Here is a 22,963-nt window from a genome sequence, read left to right on the forward strand (position 1 = left end):
TTGGTGTGCATACATCTACTCTTGTTGTGGCTCATTTTTCTTGTGGGTAAATACCAAGTAGAGGAATTGCTGGATCATAAGGTATTTCTATTTCCAACCTTCTGAGGAAGCGCCACAGTGCTTTCCAGAGAAGTTGAACTATTTTGCAGTCCCACCAGCAAGTGCATGCCTTTTTATAAAACAAACACAGATACTAAAAATGAAGAGATGAGAAAAGTTACACTATGGAAATATAAATAAAAAGAGGTAGGGGGTGGTAATATTAGTATCATATTCACGAATTCAAGATTCAAATTGTGTCTCAGGGTTTAGGAGCTCAGAATTTGTAGCTAGAGGCCTTGCTAATCTGTTCTTTCCTCAAATTCTGGCCAACAATAGGAGCCACTTTATTCTGTAAGGTCTTTAGCAGTTTTCTAGAGATACAGACGGAGAGACTGAGCTGCTAACCAGAATTATTGCCAGTCTTGTGATGAAGAGACACATGTTGGAGTTCAGAGCTCCTCATAATAGAGAGACTCTGGTAAACACCTCAGACTTCCAGATGGTATTGAGAGGGATCTAAGTGCAAAAATAAATGGAAAATAGATCAGTCCTTATAAAAACCAAGCCTAAAATCAACCCAATCTCTGAATGGAATAAGGGGATCTCTACTTATTTTAACTGCATGCTAAAGCTAAATGGAAATTTCTCTGGAGAAAGATAATATTAACAGAGTACCTGCAATTTTTCTACATACCATTCACTATTAAATTAAAAATTACTATACCAACCAATGGAAAGAATAAGTAAGAGAAACATTACATAAAATAGAAATCATCAGGTAACTTAGATATCTATGATTAATGTATAAGAAGACAGATGACAACATGAGAATTATTCTAGGGATTGGAATAGATAAAAAAAAAAAAAAGAATTACATTCTAGAACCAAAAATACAGTAACACAAATTAAGAACGCCCTATGTGGTTTTAGTAACAAATTAGAAGTAGCTGACAAAAAGATTAGTGATCCAGAAGAAAAGTCAGTGGAAACTGTCTATACTAAATCAGAAAGAGAAAAAAAATGGAAAAATGTAGAATGGTATTACAGAGCCATAATGAAAGATGAGTAAAGTTCTAGGACACCAGAAAATGTAGTTTTAGAAGCGGGGCAATGCAAGAATAGAGTAGAATCAGTATTTGGAAAGATAATGGCCAAGAGTTTTCCCAAATTGACAAAAGAAAATCAAAGCACAAATCCAAGAATCCACACATACCTCATGCAGGATAAAAACAAAACTACCATAGGATATTGCTAAAATACAAAGACAAAAAATTCACAAAAGCAGCAAAGGGGTAGTGGTAGGAAGTCATTGCTTTCCAAGGAAAGACTCACAGCTGAGTTCTTGAAAATAGACAATGCATCAAAGAAACAAACAGATAATGTAAGAAGGAAACTTCCGAATGCCACCTGTAAAGTGCTGAAGACAGGTGACACTCACCTTGAATTCTATACTTAGCACAAATATGCATTTATTTTTTTTAAAATACAGCCATTAGGGCATGACTGTTTAGTAGACTCACAGTTTCCTTTCTCGGTGATGAAATTGTTTTGAAGTTAAATAGTGGCGACAGCTGCTTATATGACAATACTGAAAAACTCAGAATTGTTCACTTTAAAATGGTTAAAATGGTGACTTTTACGTTATGTGATTTTTTCCCCCAAAATTAAATAAAGTGAATCATTTGTTAAATATAAAGCTGATGTTCTTGTCTGTAAACCTTCATTTAATTTACAATAAAAAGTAAAAAAATAATAATAAAATTAAAACAGTTTAAAAAATGAAGGCAAATTAAAAATGTCTGGAATAACAAAGATTGGGAAAAAATGAAATGATATTCTAAAGATGCTCTTCAGGAATAACTACCATGAATCCAAATACACTAATTGAATATACCAGTTATAACGATGACTTAAGGAGCTCTGGTAGCGTAGTGGTTATGAATCAGACTGTGAACCGCAAGGTCAGCAGTTCGAAACTTCCAGCTGTTCCATGGGAGAAAGATGAGGCTTTCTGCTCTCATAAAGATTTATAGCCTTGGACACCCTGTACAGGGTCGCGATGAGTTGGAAACAACTCCACGGCACATAACAACAACAACAATGATGTCTTATGTGTTTAAACCACCACCTGTCTGTAAGTTTGTCATACTGTGGTGGCTTGAATATTGCTGTGGTGCTGGAAGCTATGCCACCAGTATTTTAAATATCACCTGGGTCATCCATGGTGGACAGGTTTCAGCTGAGCTTCGAGACTAAGACAGACTAGGAAGAAGGAAAATGGACTACCTCTGAATGTTTGTTTAGTTACCGAAAACCTTATGAATAGCAGTGGAACACTGTCAGATAGCACCAGAATATTGAATATTGAAACATGATCAATAACACCAAAGTATTGTCAGATATAGTGCCAGAAGATGAGCCCTTCAGGTTGGAAAACACTCAAAATATGACTGTGAAGAAGAACTGCCTCCTCAAAGTAGACATAACTGTGGTGACGTGATGAGTGAAGCTTTCGGGACCTTCATTTGCTGATGGATTTTCATTTGCTGGTATGGCACAACTTCAAATGAGGAGAAACAGCTGTGAATATCCATTAATAATCAGAATGTGGAAGGGACAAAGTATGAATCTAGGAAAATTGGAAGTTGTCAAAAATGAAATTGTTGTTGTTATGTACTGTGGAGCCGGTTCCGACTCACAGCGACCCTGGACAGGGTTTCCGAGGCTGTAAATCTTAATGGGAGCAGAAAGCCTCATTTTTCTCCTGCGGAACAGCTGGTAGTTTCGGACTGCTGACTTTGAGGTTCGCAGATCAATTCGTAACCACTACGCTACCAGAGTTCCTAGAACACATAAAAATCAATATCCTAGGTATTAGTGAGCTGAAAATGACTGGTCATTTTGAACCTGACAATCATGTGGTTTACTATGCTGGGAATGATGAGTTGAACAGGAATGGTGCTGCATTTCTCATCAAAAAGAACAATTCACAGTCTAACTTGAAGTATAATTCTGTCTGTGATAGGATGATATCCATATGCCTATAGGGAAGACCAGTTAATACCACTGTTATTCAAATTTACCCACCAACTACTAAAGCCAATAATGATGAAATAGAAGAATTCTACTAACTTCTTCAGTTTGAAATTGATCAAACATGATATCAAGATGTATTGATAATTACTAGTGATTGGAATGCAAAGGTTGGAAACCAAGACAAAGGATCAGAAGTTGGAATATGTGGCTTTGGTGACAAAAATGATGCTGGAGATCACATCATATAATTTTGCAAGACCGATGACTTCTTCATTGTAAATACATTTTGTAAATGACATAAAAGATGACAATACACATGAACTTCACCAGCTGGAATACACAGAAATCAAATTGACTGCAACTGTAGGAAGAGATGGCAGAAAAGCTCCATATCATCAGCCAAAACAAGCCTGGGGCAGACTGTGGAACAGACCATCAGTTGCTCATATGCAAGTTCAGGCCAAAGCTGAAGAAAATTAAAACAAGTCCAAGAGAACCAAAATATGAACTTGAAAATCTTGCACCTGAATTTAGAGATTGTCTCAAGTATAGATTTCATACATTAGACACTAATGATCAAAGACCAGAAGATTGTGGGATAATATCAAGAACTTCATACAGCAAGAAAGCAAAAGGTCAGGAAGAAGGCAAGTAAGAAGGAAAAGACCAAAGTGGATGTCAGAAGACACTCTGAAAGTTGCTCTCCAGTGTAAAGATGCTAAAGCAAATGGAAGAAATAAAGAAGTCAAAGAGCTGAACAGAAAATTTCAAAGGGCAGTTTGAAAAGACAAAGTCAAGTATTATAATGAAATGGTCAAACAATTGGAGTTAGAAAACCAAAAGGGAAGAAGGCATTCAACATTTCTCAAGCTGAAAGAACTGAAGAAAAATTCAAGCATCGACTTGCAATATTGAAGGATTTTTATGGGCAAAATACTGAATGATGCAGAAAGCATCAAAGGAAGTTGGAAGGAATACAGTAATACACAGAGTCAGTGTAACAAAAGCAATGGATGATGTTCAACTATTACAAGAAACAGCATATGATCAAGAATCAATGGTACTGAATGAAAAAGTCCAAGGTACACTGAAGGCATTGGCAAAGAATAAGGCTCCAGGAATTGATGGAATACAAACTGAACTATTTCAACAAACTGGAGGCACTCACTCATCTATTCCAAGAAATGTGAAAGAAGGCTACCTGGTCAGCTGAATGGAAGAAATATGTATTTGTGCACATTCCAAAAAGAGGTTACCCAACGGAATGCAGAAATAATTGGGCAATATCACTAATAGCAAATGCAAGTAAAATTTTGTTAAAGATAATTCAAAATAGCTGCAATTGACAGAGAAATGCCAGAAGTTCAGTGCAGGTTCAGAAGAGGATGTGGACTGAGGAATATCCTTGCTGATGTCAGATGGATCTTGGCTGAAAGCAGAGACTACCAGAAAGATATTTACCTGTGCTTTGTTGACAATGTAAAGGCTTGTGACTGTGTGGATCATGACAAACTATGGACAACATTGTGAAGAATGGGTATTACAGAACATTGAATTGTGCTCATGAGGATCCTGTACATAGACCAAGAAGCAGTCATTTGAACAGAACAAAGGGATACTGAATGTTTTTAAATCAGGAAATGTATGTGTCAGGATCATATAATTTCATTATACTTATTCAATCTGTATGCTGAGCAAGTAATCTGAGACGATGGAGTATATGAAGAAGAACGTGGTACCGTGACTGGAGGAAGACTCATTAACAACCTGTGATATGCAGATCATACCACATTGCTTGCTGAAAGTGAAGGGGACTTAAAGTACTTTATTGATGAAGAGCAAAGACGGTGATCTTTGGTATGGGTTGCACCTCAATGTAAAGAAAACAAAATTCCTCACCACGGAACCAATAGATAATGTCATGATAAATAGAGACAAGATTGAAGTTGTCAAAGACCTCATTTTTTTGGGATCCACTATCAACACTTATGGAAACAGCAGTCCAGAAATCAAACGATGAATTGCATTAGACAAATCTGCTGAACAAGAACTCTTTAAAGTATTCAAGAGAATGGCAGTTGGAGAACTAAGGGGCGTCTGACTCAAGCCATGGTATTTTTGGTAGCCTCGTATGCATGTGATAGTTGGACAATGAATAAGGAAGAGCCTAGAAGAATTGATGCATCTGAGTTATGGTGTTGGAGAAGAATATTAAAATTACCAAGTACTGCCAAAGAACAAACAAATCTGTTTTGGAAGAAGTACAGTCATAATGCTCATTAGAAGCCAGGGTTTCTCTTGTACTTTGGACATATTATTAGGAGAGACCAGTCCCTGGAGAAGGACATCATTCTTGGTAAAGTGGAAGGTCAGTGAAAAAGAGGAAGACCCCCCCCCCACCATGAGATGATTGGCACAGTGGCAGCAGAAATGGGCTCAAACAAAATAACAATTGAGTATGGCACAGGACTGGGCAGTGATTTTTGTTCTGTTGTGCATAGAGTCACTATGAGTTGGAACTGAATCAGTGTCATCTAAAAGCAACAAAATGGATTTAGAAAGATAAGTAAAATTTGTTGTTGTTGTTAAGTGTTGTCAAGTCAGTTCCGATCCATAGTGGCTCTGTATAGGGCTTCCAGGGAGCGGATGGTGGACTTGAATAGCCAACCTTATGGTTCAAACTGACATTTCAGTCCAGCACATTAACCCACAGTGCCACAACAGGAAAATTAGATAATATGTAAAATGAGATAACATGAAAACTTAGAAAGTACGGTAACTGGAATGAAAATGTTCTAAGGTTTGTGGTACTGTGGTAGCTTGTGAGTTGCTGTGATGCTAGAAGCTATGCCACCAGTGGTTTAAATACCAGAAGGGTCACACATGGTGGATAGGTTTCAGCTGATCTTTCAGACTAAGAGAGACTAGGAAGAAAGAGAGGCAGACTTCTTCTGTTCGTCTGTTAGTCACTGAAACTTTTGTGACTATCAATGGAATATTTTCTGCTATAGTGCAGGAAAATGAGTGCTCAGGCTGGAAATCACTTAAAATACAAGCTGCCTTCTCAAAGTAGAATTGACCTTAATGATGTGGTTGAAACCAAGCTTTTGGCACAACTCAAAATGAGAAGTAGCAACAGTAAACATCCATTAATTGGAACTTGGAATGGACAAAACCTGAATCTATAATAATTACAAATCATCAAAAATGAAAATAAATGCATAAAGATTGGATAAAGCAGGTATTAGTGAATTAAATGGACAGGTATCTGCCATTTTGAATTGGCTAATTATATGGTTTACTACGTCAGGAATGACAAATTGAAAAAGAATGGTGTTGCATTCATCATCAAAAAAGAGCATTTCAATATCTACCTTGATCAAAAGAGGGAACAAATCCTTACACCAAGAATCATTCCCACCTCCTCCACACACAGAGTAGACAGAGAAGGGCAACTTGGACATTGGATACCCAAAATGGGGCGGGGGGACTACAAAGGCAAGAAGTGACTGGCTTACAAGCTTTCAAGAGGGAACCTAGAGCTAGGGGGCATGGAGGAAGGCAGAATCTCCAGTGAGTACTATCCAATCTGTCTAGGCGGAGCTGATGAAATGAAATGCAGATGGGTCACTTGTGATAAAATAGTGAATAATTGTTATCAGGACTGATTGTGAGGATTGGAAATGTAAAGGTAGACTAGACGTTTTGTAGCAAGGAAGGGAGTGATTAACTCTACAGTCTAGGAGCAGAGGTCTCTAGGACCATCAACGGAGAAGAGCCGAGAGCAGGACCCTACCCAGAGAAGCATAGAGGCCCGAAATAGAGGCAGAGACGATGACGTGGAGTGATGAAGTGGCTGGGGACTTTGGATCCAGAGAGGGAGAGGGATTGTGTGCTGAAGACTGAGGGGGGAGGGGAGGAGTGTAGGGGGCGGGTTTGTAGGGTATACCCTTTGGACGGTAGATGATGCATGGAGGGGATTGGAACCATGGCAATGAAACGATAGAATGAATGTAAACTAAAGTTCTCTCATGTAAACTATCATATAATTCACAATAAAACATTAAAAAAAAAAAAAAGATCTACCTTGAAGTACAATGCTCTCTGTGGTATGATAATGTCCATACACCTACATGGAAAACCAGGTAATACCACTATTATTCAAATATATGCACCAACCACTAAAGCCAACAAAGAAGGAATTGAAGAATTCTACCAATTTCTTCAGTCTGAAATTGATCAAACATGCAATTAAAATGCATTGATAATTACTGGTAACTGGAATGTGAACGTTGTAAACAAAGAGGAAGGATCAGTAATGTGGTCCTAGTAAAGCTAGAAAATGTGGTCTTGGTGATAACAAGCAATGTTGGAGATGACATAATAGAATTTTGCAAGACCAATGACTTATTCATTACAAATACCATTTTTCAACAACATAAACGGTGACTGTGCACATGGACCTCATCATATGGAATACACAGGAACCAAACTGACTTCATCTGTGGAAAAAACTATGAAGAAACTCCATATTACCAGCCAAAACCAGATGAGGTATTGACTGTGGAACATACAACCGATTACTCATTTGCAACTTTAGGTTGAAGCTGATGAAAATTAAAATAAATCTGTGAGAACCAAAATATGAGTTTGAGTATACCCCATTAGTAATATCCATGCATCTTGATTATAAGTTTGATATTGATCTTTATACTTCCCATTTTGTTTTGACAACTTCCAGTTTTCCAATATTCATACTTCATATATTCCACATTCTGATTATTAGTTGATGTTCTCTATTAGTAAACGAAATTCTCCAAAGCTTTATTCCATCCACAACATTAAGGTCAAATATACATTGAGGAGCCAGCATTTACCTAGTCATATTTGGAGTGCTTTTAACCTGAGAGATCAGATTGACTCTTTATGTAAGAAAAGATGATGGAGAAGCTCAATTTCATCAGCCAAACAAGGCCAAAGGCTGACTGAGGGACAGACCATCAGTTGCTCATATGCAAGTTCAGGCAGAAGCTGAATAAAATGAAAACCACTCCACAGGAATATATGACCCTGAACATATCCCACCTGGATTTAGAGACCATCTCATTTAGAGATCAGATTTGATGCATTAGACATTAATGACTGAAGACCAGAAGAGTTGAGGGATGACATCAAGAACATCATACATGTAAAAAACAAAAGGTCATTTAAAACACAGAATAGAAAGGAAAGACCAAAATAGATGTCAGAAAAGACTTTGAAACTTATTTGTGAATGTAGAGAAGCTAAAGTGACTGGAAGAAATGATGAAGTAAAACAGCTGAACAGAAAATTTCAAAGGTCAGTTTGAGAAGACAAAGTCAAGTATTATAATGAAATATGCAAAGATCTAGGGTTAGAAAACAACAAAAAATAATACATTCAGCCTTTCTCAAACTGAAAGAACTGAAGAAAAAATTTCAAGCCTCAACTTGCTCTATTGGGCAAAGTGGGACTTCTGGTGTGGATCAGCACTGGACGGTGAACCAAAATATCAGCAATTCAAACCCATCAGCTGCTCCTTGGAAAGCCTATACAAGGTCCCTATGAGTTGGGACTGACTCGATGACACTTAACAACAACAGCAAGATGGGAAATCTACTGAATGAGGCAGGAAGCATCAAAAAAACATAGAAGGAACACATAGATTCATTGTACCAAAAAGACGGATCTATGTTCAACCATTTCAAGAGGCCCCATATGATCAAGAATCAATGATACTGAAGGAAGAAGTCCAAGCTGTAATGAAGGCGCTGGAAGAAAACAAGGCTCCAGGAATTGATGGGATATCAACTGAGATATGTCAACAAACTGATGAAGCTCTGGAGGTGCTCACTCATCTATGCCAAGAAATTTGAAAGACAGTTGCCTGGCCAAGTGATTGACAGAGATCTATATTTGTACCCATTCTAAAGAAAGTTGTCTTAATAGAATATGGAAATCATTAAACAATATCATGCAAGTACAGTTTTTCTGAAGATAATTCCAAAATGGTTATAATAATCTAAGGAAATAATCTGAGAAACTGGACTGTATGAAGAAAAACTTGGGCATCAGGACTGGAGAAAGACTCATTAACAACTTGTAATATGCAGATGATACAATCTTGCTTGCTGGAAACAAAGAACACTTGAAATACTTAATGATGAAGACCAAAGACTTCAACCTTCAGTATGGAGTGCACCTCAATGTAAAGAAAACAAAAATCCTCACAACTGAACCAATCGATAACATCATGGTAAATGGAGAAAATGCTGACATTGCCAAAGACTTAATTTTACTTAGATACGCAATCAGTGCTGAAGAAATCAAAGGGCATATTCCATTAGGCAAATCTGCTGCACAAGACCTCTTTACAGTGTAAAAGAACAGAGATGTCTATTTGAAGATTCAGGTGCAACTGATCCAAGTCATGGTGCTTTCAATTGTCTCATATTTGCTTGAAAGTTGGGTAATGAATAAGGAAGACTGGGGAGAACTGATAGATTTGAATTATGGTGTTGGTGAAGCATTTTGAAAGTACGATGGACAGTCAGAAGAATCATCAAATTTGTCTTGGACGAACTATAGCCAGAATGCTTCTTAGAAGACTTCATCGCTCATACTTTGGGCATGTCAGGAGGGACCAGACCCTGCAGAAGGACATTCTAAACATGGTAAAAATAATGATCCAACTGAGCAACAATAAAAAAAATCTGCATCATATTTATGGATATCAAAGATTGCACTCCTAGGAAATGTTCATAAATATTATACCTATAAACATGATATCTCCTAGGATAATTTGATATTCAAAATCTACCAAAAAATTGAATCTACCAACAAACTAAAGGGCCAAAACAACCCTGTGATTATATCAATAGATGCTGAAAAGGTTTTAGTGATGGGTGGAATAAAAAAGTCAGACCATATACAAAAATAAAGTCTAGCTGGACTAAGGATCTAAATTCAAACAAAGCCTCAATCCCCCAAACCAACTGATAAAATAACCATAGCAACAGAAACACTAGAAGAACATTTTAGAGAATAAGAAACCACTATTAAATAAAAACATCAAAATGTGAAGTATTGCTTCTTGACATATGCTCCATATAGGTCTATATACTTCTGAAGACAGGGACGTATCTCTAATCCTTCCCCAAAGAATTCTATACTGTGTCAAAATGGCATTTTTGACATCCTCAAGGGCCTCAAAAATTCTATTCTTTTGAATATTCTGGGGGTTTTGTGAGCAAAATAACTCTACAAGGGCAAGATCAGGGCCATAAGGTTTTCCAATAAAATTCTCCAAGGAGAACTCTTGGAGAATTTGTCATGATATAAGTTCTTTGTGCAACTTCCCGGATCACTGAAGTTTTTAATTTTCTTAAAACTCCTTCATAATAAACCCTTCTGCTTGCCCTGTGTCCTTCAAGAAAATCTATCAGGACTATCATTTTGGGATCCCAAAAAACCTTCTGAGGTGACCTTTCAATTTAATTGGCCTAACAGATCCCCTCAAAAAGTCCCTGCTTTGATATGGAGGCAGAGATCGGGACATGGAGAGAGGGGAGCAGTTGAGGTCTCTGGACTCATGGATAGAGAGGTACTGAGTGCTGGAGGCCAGGAGAAAGGCTTGCAGAATGTGCCCTTTGGTTGTTTAAATTATTATATATTCCTGAGTGTTTCTGTGTACACGCCCCCCAAAAACAAAACATAGCAAAACAAAACAGAGGGTATGGAAGCAAATACTGTTGCTGATATACGAAGGCGATTTATAATCATTGCAATGAAACTATGCTGTAAAGCCGATGCTCTCCCATGTAAACTATCACTCAATTCACAGTAAAAACTTTAAAAAGATTAAAAAAAAAAGAAGTCCCTGTTTTGAGTGGATCCTGCTCTCTGGATTGTATTGGTAAATAAATCTAAACATTTTCCCTGGTTACAATATGCTTAATGAAATTGTAATGCTTAAAAGACTGATGAAAAGATCAATTTTTTAAAGCAAGCTGATCTTTGCAAAGCACTGTTGACATCCATCAAACCAAAAGCTTGCTGAAGTCAAATGTTCACTTAAAACTAAAAATGCTGTGGCTGCCAATGGTAAGTCTGTAGTCTTTATCCACCACTTTCTGGACTTCTGTAAGTTTTTTTACTCATCTAGGTTGATGCTCTTCTCTCGCTTGGTTCATCTTTGAAATCTTTTGACCTTCCTTAAAATGCTTAATCTGTCTGAAACTGTTTTTTTTTTTTTAATGTGGGATAGTATTCCTGTAAACTTGCTGCAAAGTTTCAACGATTTGAGAAGATGTCCACTTGAGTTTTGTTAAGACCTTGAAGATATTGTATAGCTCTGACCTCAAAATATGTTTTTCCCATGATGCAAAGAGTATCACCCCCATTTTTTTTTGGAAGGCACCCAAATGATACTATGAAAGGTGTATTACTGAGAAAACTTTGCATCTAGTAACTGTAGACACATGTTTAAACATTTTTGTTTTTAAAGACCAAATCAGTGCATGTATGAACTGGGGCTCACAGTAGCAATGCTTTTAAACTTACTTTATATTTGCACTACACCTTTTCAGTTTTTACATTAGAATTGACTTTTTCTTTTTTATATTTACCACCCATTCCCTTCCCTGTCATGTACCACAACAATCAGACTTCTGGTTGTTGTCAAGCGCCATTGAGTTGGTCCTAATTCATAGCGACCCTGTAAAGGGTTTCCAAGGTGTGAGTGACTGGTAAGTTTGAATCACCGACCTTGAGGTTCAAACCGACCTGTAAAGAGCCCTTTATATTTTGTTTTCCTTGTATTTTTTCCTATATCTATTGTGGGATCTTAGAATTCATATTTTATTTATCCTAGTATATTCAGTCTTGGTGTGGCGTTGTGGGATAATGCATCAGACTGCAAAGTTGTTTGAACTGCAAGGTCGGTGGTTCAAGCTCACCAGCTGCTCCTTGGAAACCCTATACAGGATCGTTATGGGTCGGAATCGACTCGACGGCACTTAACAATAACAAGTATACTCAGTGCCTAACATATAGGAGGGAGTCCTGGTGTGGTGCTGTGGGTTAATGCGCTGGACTGCAAAGTCAGTTTGAACTGAAAGATCAGTGGTTCAAGCTCATCAGCTTCTCCTGGGAAACCCTATACAGTGTCACTATCAGTTGGAACCAATTCAACGACACTTAACAACAACAACAACACATAGTAGATACTCCTTATGGATTGAATATGTGTTGTAAATCTTACTTCTGATTGTAGTCCTGGTGTGGTGCTGTAGGATACACACTGGACTGTGGTTCAAACCTACTAACTGCTCGTTGGAAATTCTATGCAGTTTCACTATGAGTTGGAACCAACTTGACAGTACTTAACAACAACATACTTGTGATTATAACCCCAGTTGAAAATTTGGTTTCTTTTTTATCTTATGGAGGCAGTACTCTTGTAGGGTTTGTCTTAAGTGAATCTCTTTTGAGATACGAAAGAACAGATTGAGCAAGCAGAGATGGGGAAAGAACTATGCCACACTATATGAAGAAGAATCCCACAAACAGAAGCTGAGAAGACACAGGGACCTTTCCCCAGAGCTCTCAGAGAGAGAAAGGCTTCACCCAGAGGTGGTGGCCTGAATTTGGGTTTCTAGCTTCCCAGACTGTGAGAGATTAAATTTCTGTTTCCTAAGTGTGGCGCTGTTGGTTAATGTGCTGGATTGCAAAGTCTGCTTTAACGGGGAGGCCTGAGGTTCAAGCTCACCAGCTGCTCCTTGGAAACCCTATACAGGTCAGAACCTGACTCAACAGCACTTAACAACAACAATAACCACATGTGGTGGTTCTGGTATAGCAGCACAGGACAACTAAGACAATACTCAAACTTCTTGGCCCAATGGATGAATGATGACCTTTGTCTAGTACACATACAGTCATTCCTGCCTTCTTGATCCCGGGGAGACAGCTGAACAGATGTGGGAATCAGGTATTGCAGTGAAAAGGACATGGAATTTGCAATCAGATTAACCCAGTTACTCTTAGGAGCAATGCCATCCTCAGCAATTTTACTTCACTGAAGCTTATTTCTTTAAAGTACTTTGTATCTTACTAGGTCTGTAGTACGTGCTCAGATACTTAGCCAGTGGTGCTGGGGAATAAAGCACTGGACCACAAGGTCATTTGAACAGCAAGGTCGGCAGTTCAAACTCACCAGCCACTCCTCGGAAACTCTGTACAGAGTTGCCAGGAGTCAGAACTGACTTGACGGCACACAACAACGATTGCTAAAATGAAGTCATCTCTGGGTGAATTCAAACCACCATCCTCTCAGTTAGTAGCCAAGCACTTCACCGTTTGCATTTCCCAGAGCCTGGGGAAAGGTCCTTATGTGGCATGACCATTTTGAGTGTGATTTCTAACCTAAAAATTGGTGGTCAAAACCCACCTGTGGTACTGCAGAAGAAAAGAACTTGCGATCTGCTTCTGTTTTTAAAACCAGGCAAAATCTATGGAGCAGTTCTATTCTGTATCACATGGGATTGACTCGATGAAAAGGTTTTGGTAAGATGAGGAAATCATATGGCTGGAATCAGGCGTCCCACCGACAGGGTGGTGTATGGAGTAAGATTAAATTGCTAAACAATTTGTTTGTTTCATATGCATTTTTCTTGACCTTGTTTGGCTGATTATATCTCCCTCTCTGACAATCTTCCTCAGTCCACTTCCACTCGGGCTGCATCTTAGAATCACCTTAGCTTTAGTATCCACCGTGTTGTTGCTGTGAAGTGCCACCAAGTTGGTTCCAACTCACAGCGACCCTGTATAGAGCTTCCCAGGAGTGGCTGCTGAGTTTGAACAACTGACCTTATGTTTAGTAGTCCAATGCTGATCCTAGGACTCCAGAATCCACCATGGAATTATGAAATCAGAATGTTCCCTAAGGATTCTTATATGCAACTGGAATTGAGAACCACTGGTCTTTCATTCTCTTGGTCCCAGTAGAAAGAGTTCAATATTGAATAGGCTCAGAGAGAACTAGCATTTTCTTGAAGCAAAACTGTTTTTGAAGGGAGGTGGCACATTCAGTAGAAAGAGTAGGGCTTGGTGCCAAAAGTTCAGAGCCCGAGCCTTGCTGCTAATTGGAGATGCAGTCCAGCAAGCCACAAAATCTCTCTGTGCTCGGGGATTCTAATCCATCAAAAGAAGAAACAAACAAACAAACTTCTGTTCTGTCCTCCTCAAACTGGCATATGAAGTTCAAAGTAGAGAACAAACAAGATTGTTTTCAAAATGTAAAAAATCACATAAAGCATAGTTTGTTAGTGGTCTCATGATGATCAAACAAAATCTTTGCTGTGTTCCTTATTAGCGGGGAGACCTTGGACAAGTCACTTCCTTCTCTGAATCTTGGATTCCTCATTTGTAAAGTGGGTCTACCTACTGTGCAGATTACAGGTTTAGTAACACGGCAAACAATAGGCAGTAATAATAATAAAAAAGACACGCTATTATCGTATTGTGTGTGCTATTATTTACTTGTTATTCTTAGTACAGACCTGCAGGTAGACTCACAGACGCCTGGCTTCAAGCCTGCTGTCAAACCCCACATCTTCTCATGCTACAGTTCCTAGTCTCTATGTGGCCTTAAGCAGGTGCGGCATTTCTGCATGAAGAACTCTGAGACTTGAAAAGGAATCTCAGGGAATCTTTGCTTACAAACTCAACCTGCTGAAGTGACAGGTGGAATTAATGACAGCTGCCATCATTGACTTCAATACCTGAGCTTTTCTGGCTATTGAGTGTGGGACATATATCCATCACTGGCAGAGGTAAATGTGGGTAACCACCCTGACACAGTGGGCTGAATGTTCAGGTGTGTTACCAGAAGGAAGGCTGAGACACCGTCACCTTTCTCTGTCTCCACCTAGTAGTCACTGCTCCCTTTATCTGGCCTTGAAGGACTTTTACTCTCATTTAGCACAGGAGTCTTCAGGGTTAGAAGGAGAAGCCCAGATGGCACCACACTCAAGTGCTTAGTTGCTAACCAAAAGGTGGTTCAAATCCACCCCGTGGTTCCACAGGAGAAAGGCCTGGCGATCTGGACCTATAAAGATTACAGCCTAGAAGATCCTATGGGGCGGTTCTACTGTATCACACGGGGTCACTAACCACAATATCAGCAGGACTGCCAAGAGGTCCAACAAGTCAGTCTTAGAAGAAATACAACCAGAATTCGCCTTAGAAGCAATGATGGAAGGCTTACTTTGCATAAGTCATTAGGAAAGACTAGTTGCTAGAAAAACACAAGAGGTTTTGTGAGGTTGAGAGTCAGTGGAAACAAAGAAATGCTCAGTGAGATGGATCAACACAATAGTTGCAAAAATGGGCTCGATGATACAACCTTGCTTGCTGAAAGTGAAGATGACTTAAAATATTTTCGTTATGGATTGCATCTCAATATAAAGAAAACAAAAATCCTCACCACTGGACCAATAAACAACATTCTTATCAATGGAGAAAAGATTGAAGTTGTCAAGGGCTTCATTCTTCTTGGATCAACTATCAACACTCACGGAAGCAGCAGTCAAGAAATCAAACGACGTACTGCATTAGGCAAATCTGCTGCACAAGACCTTTTTAAAGTGTTGAAGAGCAAACATGTCAGCTTGAAGACTAAGGTGCGCCTGACCCAAGCTGTGGTATTTTCAATAACTTCATATGTATGCGAAAGCTGGACAGTGAATAAGGAAGACCAAAAAAAAATTTGATGCATTTGAGTTATGGTGTTGGAAGGGAATATTGAAGGTGCCATAGGCTGCCAAAAGAACCAACAGATCTGTGTTGGAAGAAACGCAACCAAAGTGCTCCTTCGTGGCCAGGATGGCCAAATTTTGTCTCTCATACTTCGGACATATTGTCAGGAGGGACCAGTCGCTGGAGAAGGATATCATGTTTGGTAAGGTGGAGGGTCAGAGAAAAAGGAAGACCCCCAGCGAGATGAATTGGTCAAGTGGCAGCATCAGTGGGCTCAAGCGTGGCAACAATAATGAGGTTGGCCCAGGATCGGGCAGTGTTTCGTTCTGCTGTGCATAAGGTCGCTATGAGTCAGTACCGACTTGATGGCACCTAACAACAACAACACATCCAGTCACTTGTGAGGATGGCTTAGGACTAAGAAGGGCAATGTTTCACTCTGTTATACATAAGGTGGCCATGAGTTGAAGTCAATTTGACGGTCTAACAACAATAGCAACCCTATATTAATGCAAACAACTAATACACTTAGTTGTTAACTGAAAGTTTAGAGGTTCGAGTCCACCCTGATGTGCCTCAGAACAACCCCCGGTGATGGATTTCTCCATACAGCAGTATGGAGAACAGTTTTGCTCTGATACACAGGGCACTGGGCCATCCTACTGTTAACCACAAATCCAGTGGTTCCAAAGGGCTGGGGAGTTAGAGTTGGGTGTTTGTAAGTGGGAGATGAACAAAACGTCTCAGGAAATGGTTGCTGGTGGCGGTAGTTGTGAGCCACTGGATCAATTCTGACTCATAATGACCCTGTATAGGGTTTTTGAGGCTGTAAATATTTATGGGAGCAGAAAGCCTTGTCTTCTTTCTGAAGAACAATTGGTAGATTTAAACTACTGACCTTGCAGTTAGTAGTTCAGGTTGTAATCCATTAAATTACCATGGCTCCTTCAGGAAATGGCTAGGGCCCAACTTTCCCTGATTCTGTCTCTATTGGTGCATATAGTCTTACTTGTGCAAAGCAATAGAAATCTAGCTGTAAACTAGGTGCATAAACAGACATTTTCTTTCCTAAAGGAGATCTTAAAACAATATTCCCCCACTCTTTACTTCTTGACATGGTCTGTTCCCAAAAACCAAGTTATTATATGAATGACTACATCCTATCACAAAACAAAGGATAACCGCACCGTTATGAACTACCAAATTCAATCAACACACAACTTCCAAACTACACCATTACCTAACCACCAAATCACATCATTATAAATCACCAAATTCAATCAATACATAACTTCTAAACCACTGAGAGTCACCGTCCACACAAGTTGACACATAACCTTAACCATCACAGCCAACATTACTCTTGCCTCACACATCCACGTTTGTTAATGCAAAACACACATCATTAATGCACAAAACAGTTGGATAGTACAATATTTTTACTATCCTTTTAAATGCGAAATGTTGTATAATGAGATAGTGGGTAAGTGAGGAATTGGTGTAATCTGGCTTTCAGGTTTTAGTGCAACACACAAAACCAGTTTCCATGGAAAGCAAGTTATTGTCATTTCAGATAAAGCACTGGTATATGGTCCCCACTTACCTACTGATATGGTCCAAACAGCAATTATTTTCAGAAAGGCCTTTGTTCTGGAGTTGAAGCGGCTGTGATGGATGGGGTTCTGGATGGCAACGTAGCGGTCCAGCGAGATGGCACAGAGGTGCATGATAGAGGCCGTGGAGAAAAGCACATCCAGGTAGATCCAGACCGCACAGAGCTTGCTTGGCAGAGGCCACTGGTATCCTACCAGGCAGAAGGTTTCATCAGTGTGTGGGTTACAGCCTGCCACAACCATTTCCATCTTGTACAGGTGGCAGTGGGCAACAAGAGACTTTCAACATTAGAAAAAAGTCTAACAGTAACTGTACTTAACTATGCAAAGATTATCCTGGCTGACAAATACCAAAGACCCAAACCAAACCCATTGCTGTGGAGTTGGTTCTGACTCATGGCAAACTTGGACTGTGCGGATGGTTAGCACTTGACTGGCATGGTGCTGTAGGATAGGCACGGGCTTGCTAATCGCAAGGTGGGTGGTTCAAACCTGTCGGCTGCTCCTTGGAAACGCAGGATTGCGATGAGTCAGAACTGACTTCATGGCACTTAACAACACCTAACCTAAAGGGTGAGTTCAAACCTACCCAAAAGTGCCTTGGGAGAAAGGCCTAGAGACGTGTTGCAACCTTGAGACTCCTATGGGGAAGCTCTACTCTATACACACGTCAAGTCCATAAGCTGATGAATACAAGGTGTGAACATTCCTAGTGGCTGAAATAATATGTCCCTATTCAAGGAGCTCTGGTAGCGTAGTGGTTACGAATCGGGCTGCGAACCTTAAGTTCGAAACTACCAGCCGCTCCGCGGGAGAAAGATGAGGCGTTCTGCTCCCGTAAAGATTTACAGCCTCGGAAACCCTGTACAGGGTCGCTATGGGTCGGAACCGACTCGACGGCACTAAACAACAATTCTGGGATTACTCAGGCTGTTCCCTCTTCAACATTTTTTGTCTCTTTTCTTCTTAGCAAAACCTACTTTTACTATTTTTTAACAACGACTTAGGTCACAAGTAGTGATGGGTTTGGGCTCCTCTGTTGAAGCACCTCCTAAATGATACAGTTATTGTTTACTCACCCATATTTCTCTGTCTCCTAGTCATTGTTAGAACTGCTCTGGCTCACACAGTACATAGTACTGGTCTCTCAGTAAGTAAGTCAGACAAACGACTGACTCAAAAAATCCAGATAGAGAAGATCTCACTATCTATAAAAATGAAAACGGAGGGATAATCTAATATTACCTTTCAGTTAACCTCAGATTGCAGGTGTGTGGAAAAAACCTGAATAACACCTTCAAGAAAAGCACACATGCTTTATTTATCAGGCATCCTAATTCCCCTGTAGATCTTAAAACAGGCTTCTAGACCCCACTTCCAGGTTCTGGTTCTGAAGGTCAGCCTTAAGGCTGGAGAATTCACATTTTCATTCCCAGCAAAGGCTGATGCTGTTGGTGCAAGGACCACACTTGGAGAACCACAAGATCACACTTGGAGAACCACAGTGGTTTAACGCCTGGCTGCCCATTAGAATCAGCCAACGCGCTTTTAAGACTGAGTCAAATCCCAGGCCATTGGAACCACAGTTTCCAGAGGGTAAAAAGGGATTCCAGGCTGCACAGAGTTTAAAACGCTTGGCAGCTAAGCTGCTCCTCGGGAGAGAGATGTGTCAGTTGGGGTCCCTGAAGAAGCCTTGGAAACCCTATGGGGCAGTTCTACTCTATGCCATTGGGTCGCTGTGAGTCAACAAAGGAGCGTAGGATGATGTAGACCGGGAATATCAAAGTATTTTAAAGCTCTCCAGTGGATTCCAGTGTGAGAACTATTGTATGGGTTCACCTGCTTTATTAGGAAGTAGAAGGACAGAAGCAAAGCCTCATGACTTTGTTCGTTTTGTTCAAATACGTATATAAACCTTAACTAGTTTTGGTAGCGTAGTGTTTACGAATTGGGCTGGTAACCTCAGGGTCAACAGTTCGAAACTACCAGTTGTTCCGCGGGAGAAAGGAGAGGCTTTCTGCTCCCTTAAAGATTTACAGCCTCAGAAACCCTGTACAGGGTCGCTATGAGTCGGAACCGACTCTATGGCACATAACAACAACAACAACAGTTTTGGTAAGTATGCTGCTAGATATGAGGGAGCTTCAAAAAGTTAGTGAAAGATGGGATGAAAAGGTTATGGAATTTTTCCTCGAGCTTTAGAAGCCCCCTGTATATGTATTGTATAAGTGAGTATTCTAAAGACCGCATTTTCTACATAAAAATGTAGAGCCACTACACAGAACAAACACACTCTCTACCAAAACTGCCTATATGGATATTTAGAAGCGGTAAAGGGCAGGATATAAACCTAATTTAGTGCCTCCCACTCAGATTATTTGCTAAAACGAGAGCCTTTTCCTTAGCAGTGCCTGGAGGGAAGCCACGTCCGCCTGTTCAGAACTGATCTGGGTTCTTGGAGGACTTTTCTCTGCAAGGAGGGAGCTAAGGGCCTCAGTCTTAGTTTCCGCGGCGGGGATGGAGAGGGGCCACTTCCTTGGGGGAGAGCTCAACAGCCCGCAGCTGGGGGAGGCGCTGGAGCAAACCCTGAGAGTCGTGGAACCCCGTGCGGGAATTGGCATCGCTCCGTGCGTGGCGGCCGCCAGGGGGCGCCATTGCACCCCGAGCTGGAGAAGGTTCCAGCTTCCTAACCCGACCCGAGCCTGTCCACACCCGCTGCCGCAGGTCACCTCTGCCCTTCCGCCTGGGTTTTGGTTCCCGGACGTGCCTGGCTCGGAGTCACAAACCCCAACCCCTCGAGTTTGCTTTCAAGCGGAACAGGGTTTTGGAAAGCCAGAACCAGTTCAGAATGTCTGGGAAATAATAGGCAATTGAATGAAATCATCCGGGAGGTGGCATTTGAGCGGTCAAGCTGGGGCTGACCTTCTAATAAACCGTATTGATCCCTTGCAAACTGAAGGCTGCTCTCTGTCGCTCACCTTCTTCTGCCTTCACATTTTGCAGCGCTGGGTTGATATTTTTTAGTTGGGTTGTTATCTAAACTTGGCCGGAAAATCCTATCTTAAAAACATTGCTCTCATAACCTGTCTGTAAACCTAGGGTGACTGCTGATTATGGCTGTGTCAGCAGTGTCTCAGAATTCTCTCTCTTTTTAAAGGAAGAATCTGATTATATTACTCATAATTTGGAAAGAATATCACATTCTGTTCCCCGCTGAAGCCATCCCAGTGTTTGCTGACTTGCTGAAAGGTTTGACTGTTTCGAACTCTGTTGAGAAGAAAGCAAGATGAATCTTTTCCCATTTGTTTTCCATCCTCCTCCGAACCAGATGGGATGAGTTTATGCATATACATTTTTAAAGAGTTGAGGGTATAATTCGAAGGCACATTTTCCAATTAGCTTCTCTGGGCAGGGAACAATTAAAACTAGAGTAATTCATTTACTCTAATGGGGACTGCATATTTGAACATTAAACCCACTGCACCAATGATTCTCTCTGCAAATGTTCCACTGTAACTGGGAAGGTTTTAACACTCCATCGGAAGTGCTGAAAACGATGTGACAAAGATAAAACTGTCTGTCCTGGAACCTGGACTACTTGTTCCGGGGATGTAAAGGAGACATAATCAAAAGAATTCCAAAGAACAGGTAAGTTACTACTTTATGATTGTACTGGTGCACCAACTAGATTTTATCCATCACGTGTGAAGCACACAACTTTAGAATTCCCCGTCTACCTAAAATGCACCTGTTTTAAAGAACAAAACTCTCCAGCGATCGCTGATGATCTGTTGCCTGCAAATTCTTTTTATGTATGAAATCCCATTGTAAGAGTAAAATTTCAGTAAGTAGTGTAACATGGTGGACCCTACCAAGTCTATAAACAAAGCCTGCTAATTACAGTTTGTCTCTCCCCCCCCCCCACCCCAGCCCTGGCTGGTGTGCTAATGGCACACACATGAGAATGAATGCCACTCACCATACAGGATGGTTAGCATGGACACAGGCATCACCAGGAAGCCTAGCAACATATCAGCTATAGCAAGTGACATCAGGAAGTAGTTGGTGGCGTTCTGCAGCTTTTTCTCTAGGGATACTGCCATGATGACGAGTATGTTTCCAGCAATGGTTAGAATAATCACAACAGCTGTCAGCAAGGCAGACCAGTTTTTTTCCTGGAGATGAAGTAAGGAGTAACATGGTGGTGAGGGGCAGCCTTCACAGGACAAGTTTGTTCGGTTTTCAGAGCCCACTGTCCAGTTGAATGCATCTGAAGTGTTGGCTTCTCCCGAGTTAAGGTCATTATTATAGAACCTTGCGTCGTCTGCTAATTGAGTTAAGGAGTTCAGAGACGAGCTCAGAGAGGCATTTTCTTCACAGAGAATATCCATATCTAAGCTGGAACTTTCCGCAGATAAGTGTAGAAGAATGAATAGATTATAACCTCTGGTCACCATCCATCTTTATGTCCCCAAACTCTGTCACAGTGAAACTGGGTTCCATCGGCTGACTTTTCCTCTCTCATTATTGCAGAAGTGTTTAAGACTTGCAGTGGTTCTTTATGTTTTCTTCCTTCTCAATTTGAGCAGACCACACGGTTTGCTTCTGTGTTTCCTCCCAAGCCAGGTGAAAAAGGCAGAATGAACTTGTAACATAGAGGTTGTAGAGTTTGGAGCATTCGGGGAGAAAAACGTGGTCCTGGCCAAAAAAAGAAAAGTTTTGTAACTGCCAAGCGTCTCTTTTAACTGTAGCTCATTCTTTCAGTTATAGGCTCGTACTCACTTAATCAAGGCAACATTGAAATAGCGTTCAATCCAAAACAGCAGGGCTTATGCATTTTAAAAAGAGTGTCAATTAAGAACATATCCAGTGTTAAATCCATAGCAATTGGAAGTACTTTGGATTATAGTTCTCAATTTGTGGTAAGCTGAATTGTCACAGCTGCTGTCTGGAATTTCAGCTTTCATTACACTGTATACTTAGAAAAAGAAAGAAAAGAAGAAGAAGAAAAAAGCCTTAAGCAAAGATCAGTGGACAACTTTCCACACTAGAAATTCTCATGACCAAGCAAGACTTCAAGCCAGAGAGAAAACCATACAGCGATCAAATAGAACAGCGTGAGAACTTACATTTATCTTTAGGCTCCCCACACCAGACACACTTTGCTGTTGTACGACTTGATGCATCTCTCATAATAATTAAGCTGAGGGGGACTCCTTTCTCCGTGAGCTTCTACCAGCAGAATATGATAGTAATTTGATTTCCGTTTTGCTGACTTCCCTAACTGCATGTGAGCAGGGAGCCAGTTCCAGCCTTGTGAGGTCCCTGTGGGTCTCCTCTGCCAGCCACTCTGCTGGGCGACTCCCTCCGGGTACAGCTCGCGTCAGTGAGGCATACACTGAGAAATCATTCACCAGTCCGCCTCAGAGTCACACATAAGCAACCGTTCAGAAAAAGTGGGACTCCTGGTTTCCACAGGAATGGAATTGTTC

The 22,963-nt window shown here is 40.4% G+C and overlaps 1 protein-coding gene across 1 annotated transcript in view; it reads right to left on the minus strand.

The window, feature by feature from the left end:
• The window catches only part of HTR2A (5-hydroxytryptamine (serotonin) receptor 2A, G protein-coupled), a 120,544-nt gene extending 98,639 nt beyond the window's left edge, over nt 1-21,905 (minus strand). Inside the window, exons 1-2 of the mRNA XM_006837636.1 lie at nt 21,451-21,905; nt 17,462-17,662 (exon numbers count right to left, since the gene is read on the minus strand). Of these exons, the coding sequence (XP_006837699.1) occupies nt 17,462-17,662; nt 21,451-21,862 (613 nt within the window). The 5' untranslated portion in view covers nt 21,863-21,905. The remainder of the gene's footprint in view (nt 1-17,461; nt 17,663-21,450) is intronic.
• Between the last annotated feature and the right edge of the window lie 1,058 nt (nt 21,906-22,963).

The sequence above is a fragment of the Chrysochloris asiatica genome, unplaced genomic scaffold (genome assembly GCF_000296735.1).
Source record: "Chrysochloris asiatica unplaced genomic scaffold, ChrAsi1.0 scaffold00022, whole genome shotgun sequence".
In the NCBI taxonomy this organism is placed as follows: domain Eukaryota; kingdom Metazoa; phylum Chordata; class Mammalia; order Afrosoricida; family Chrysochloridae; genus Chrysochloris; species Chrysochloris asiatica.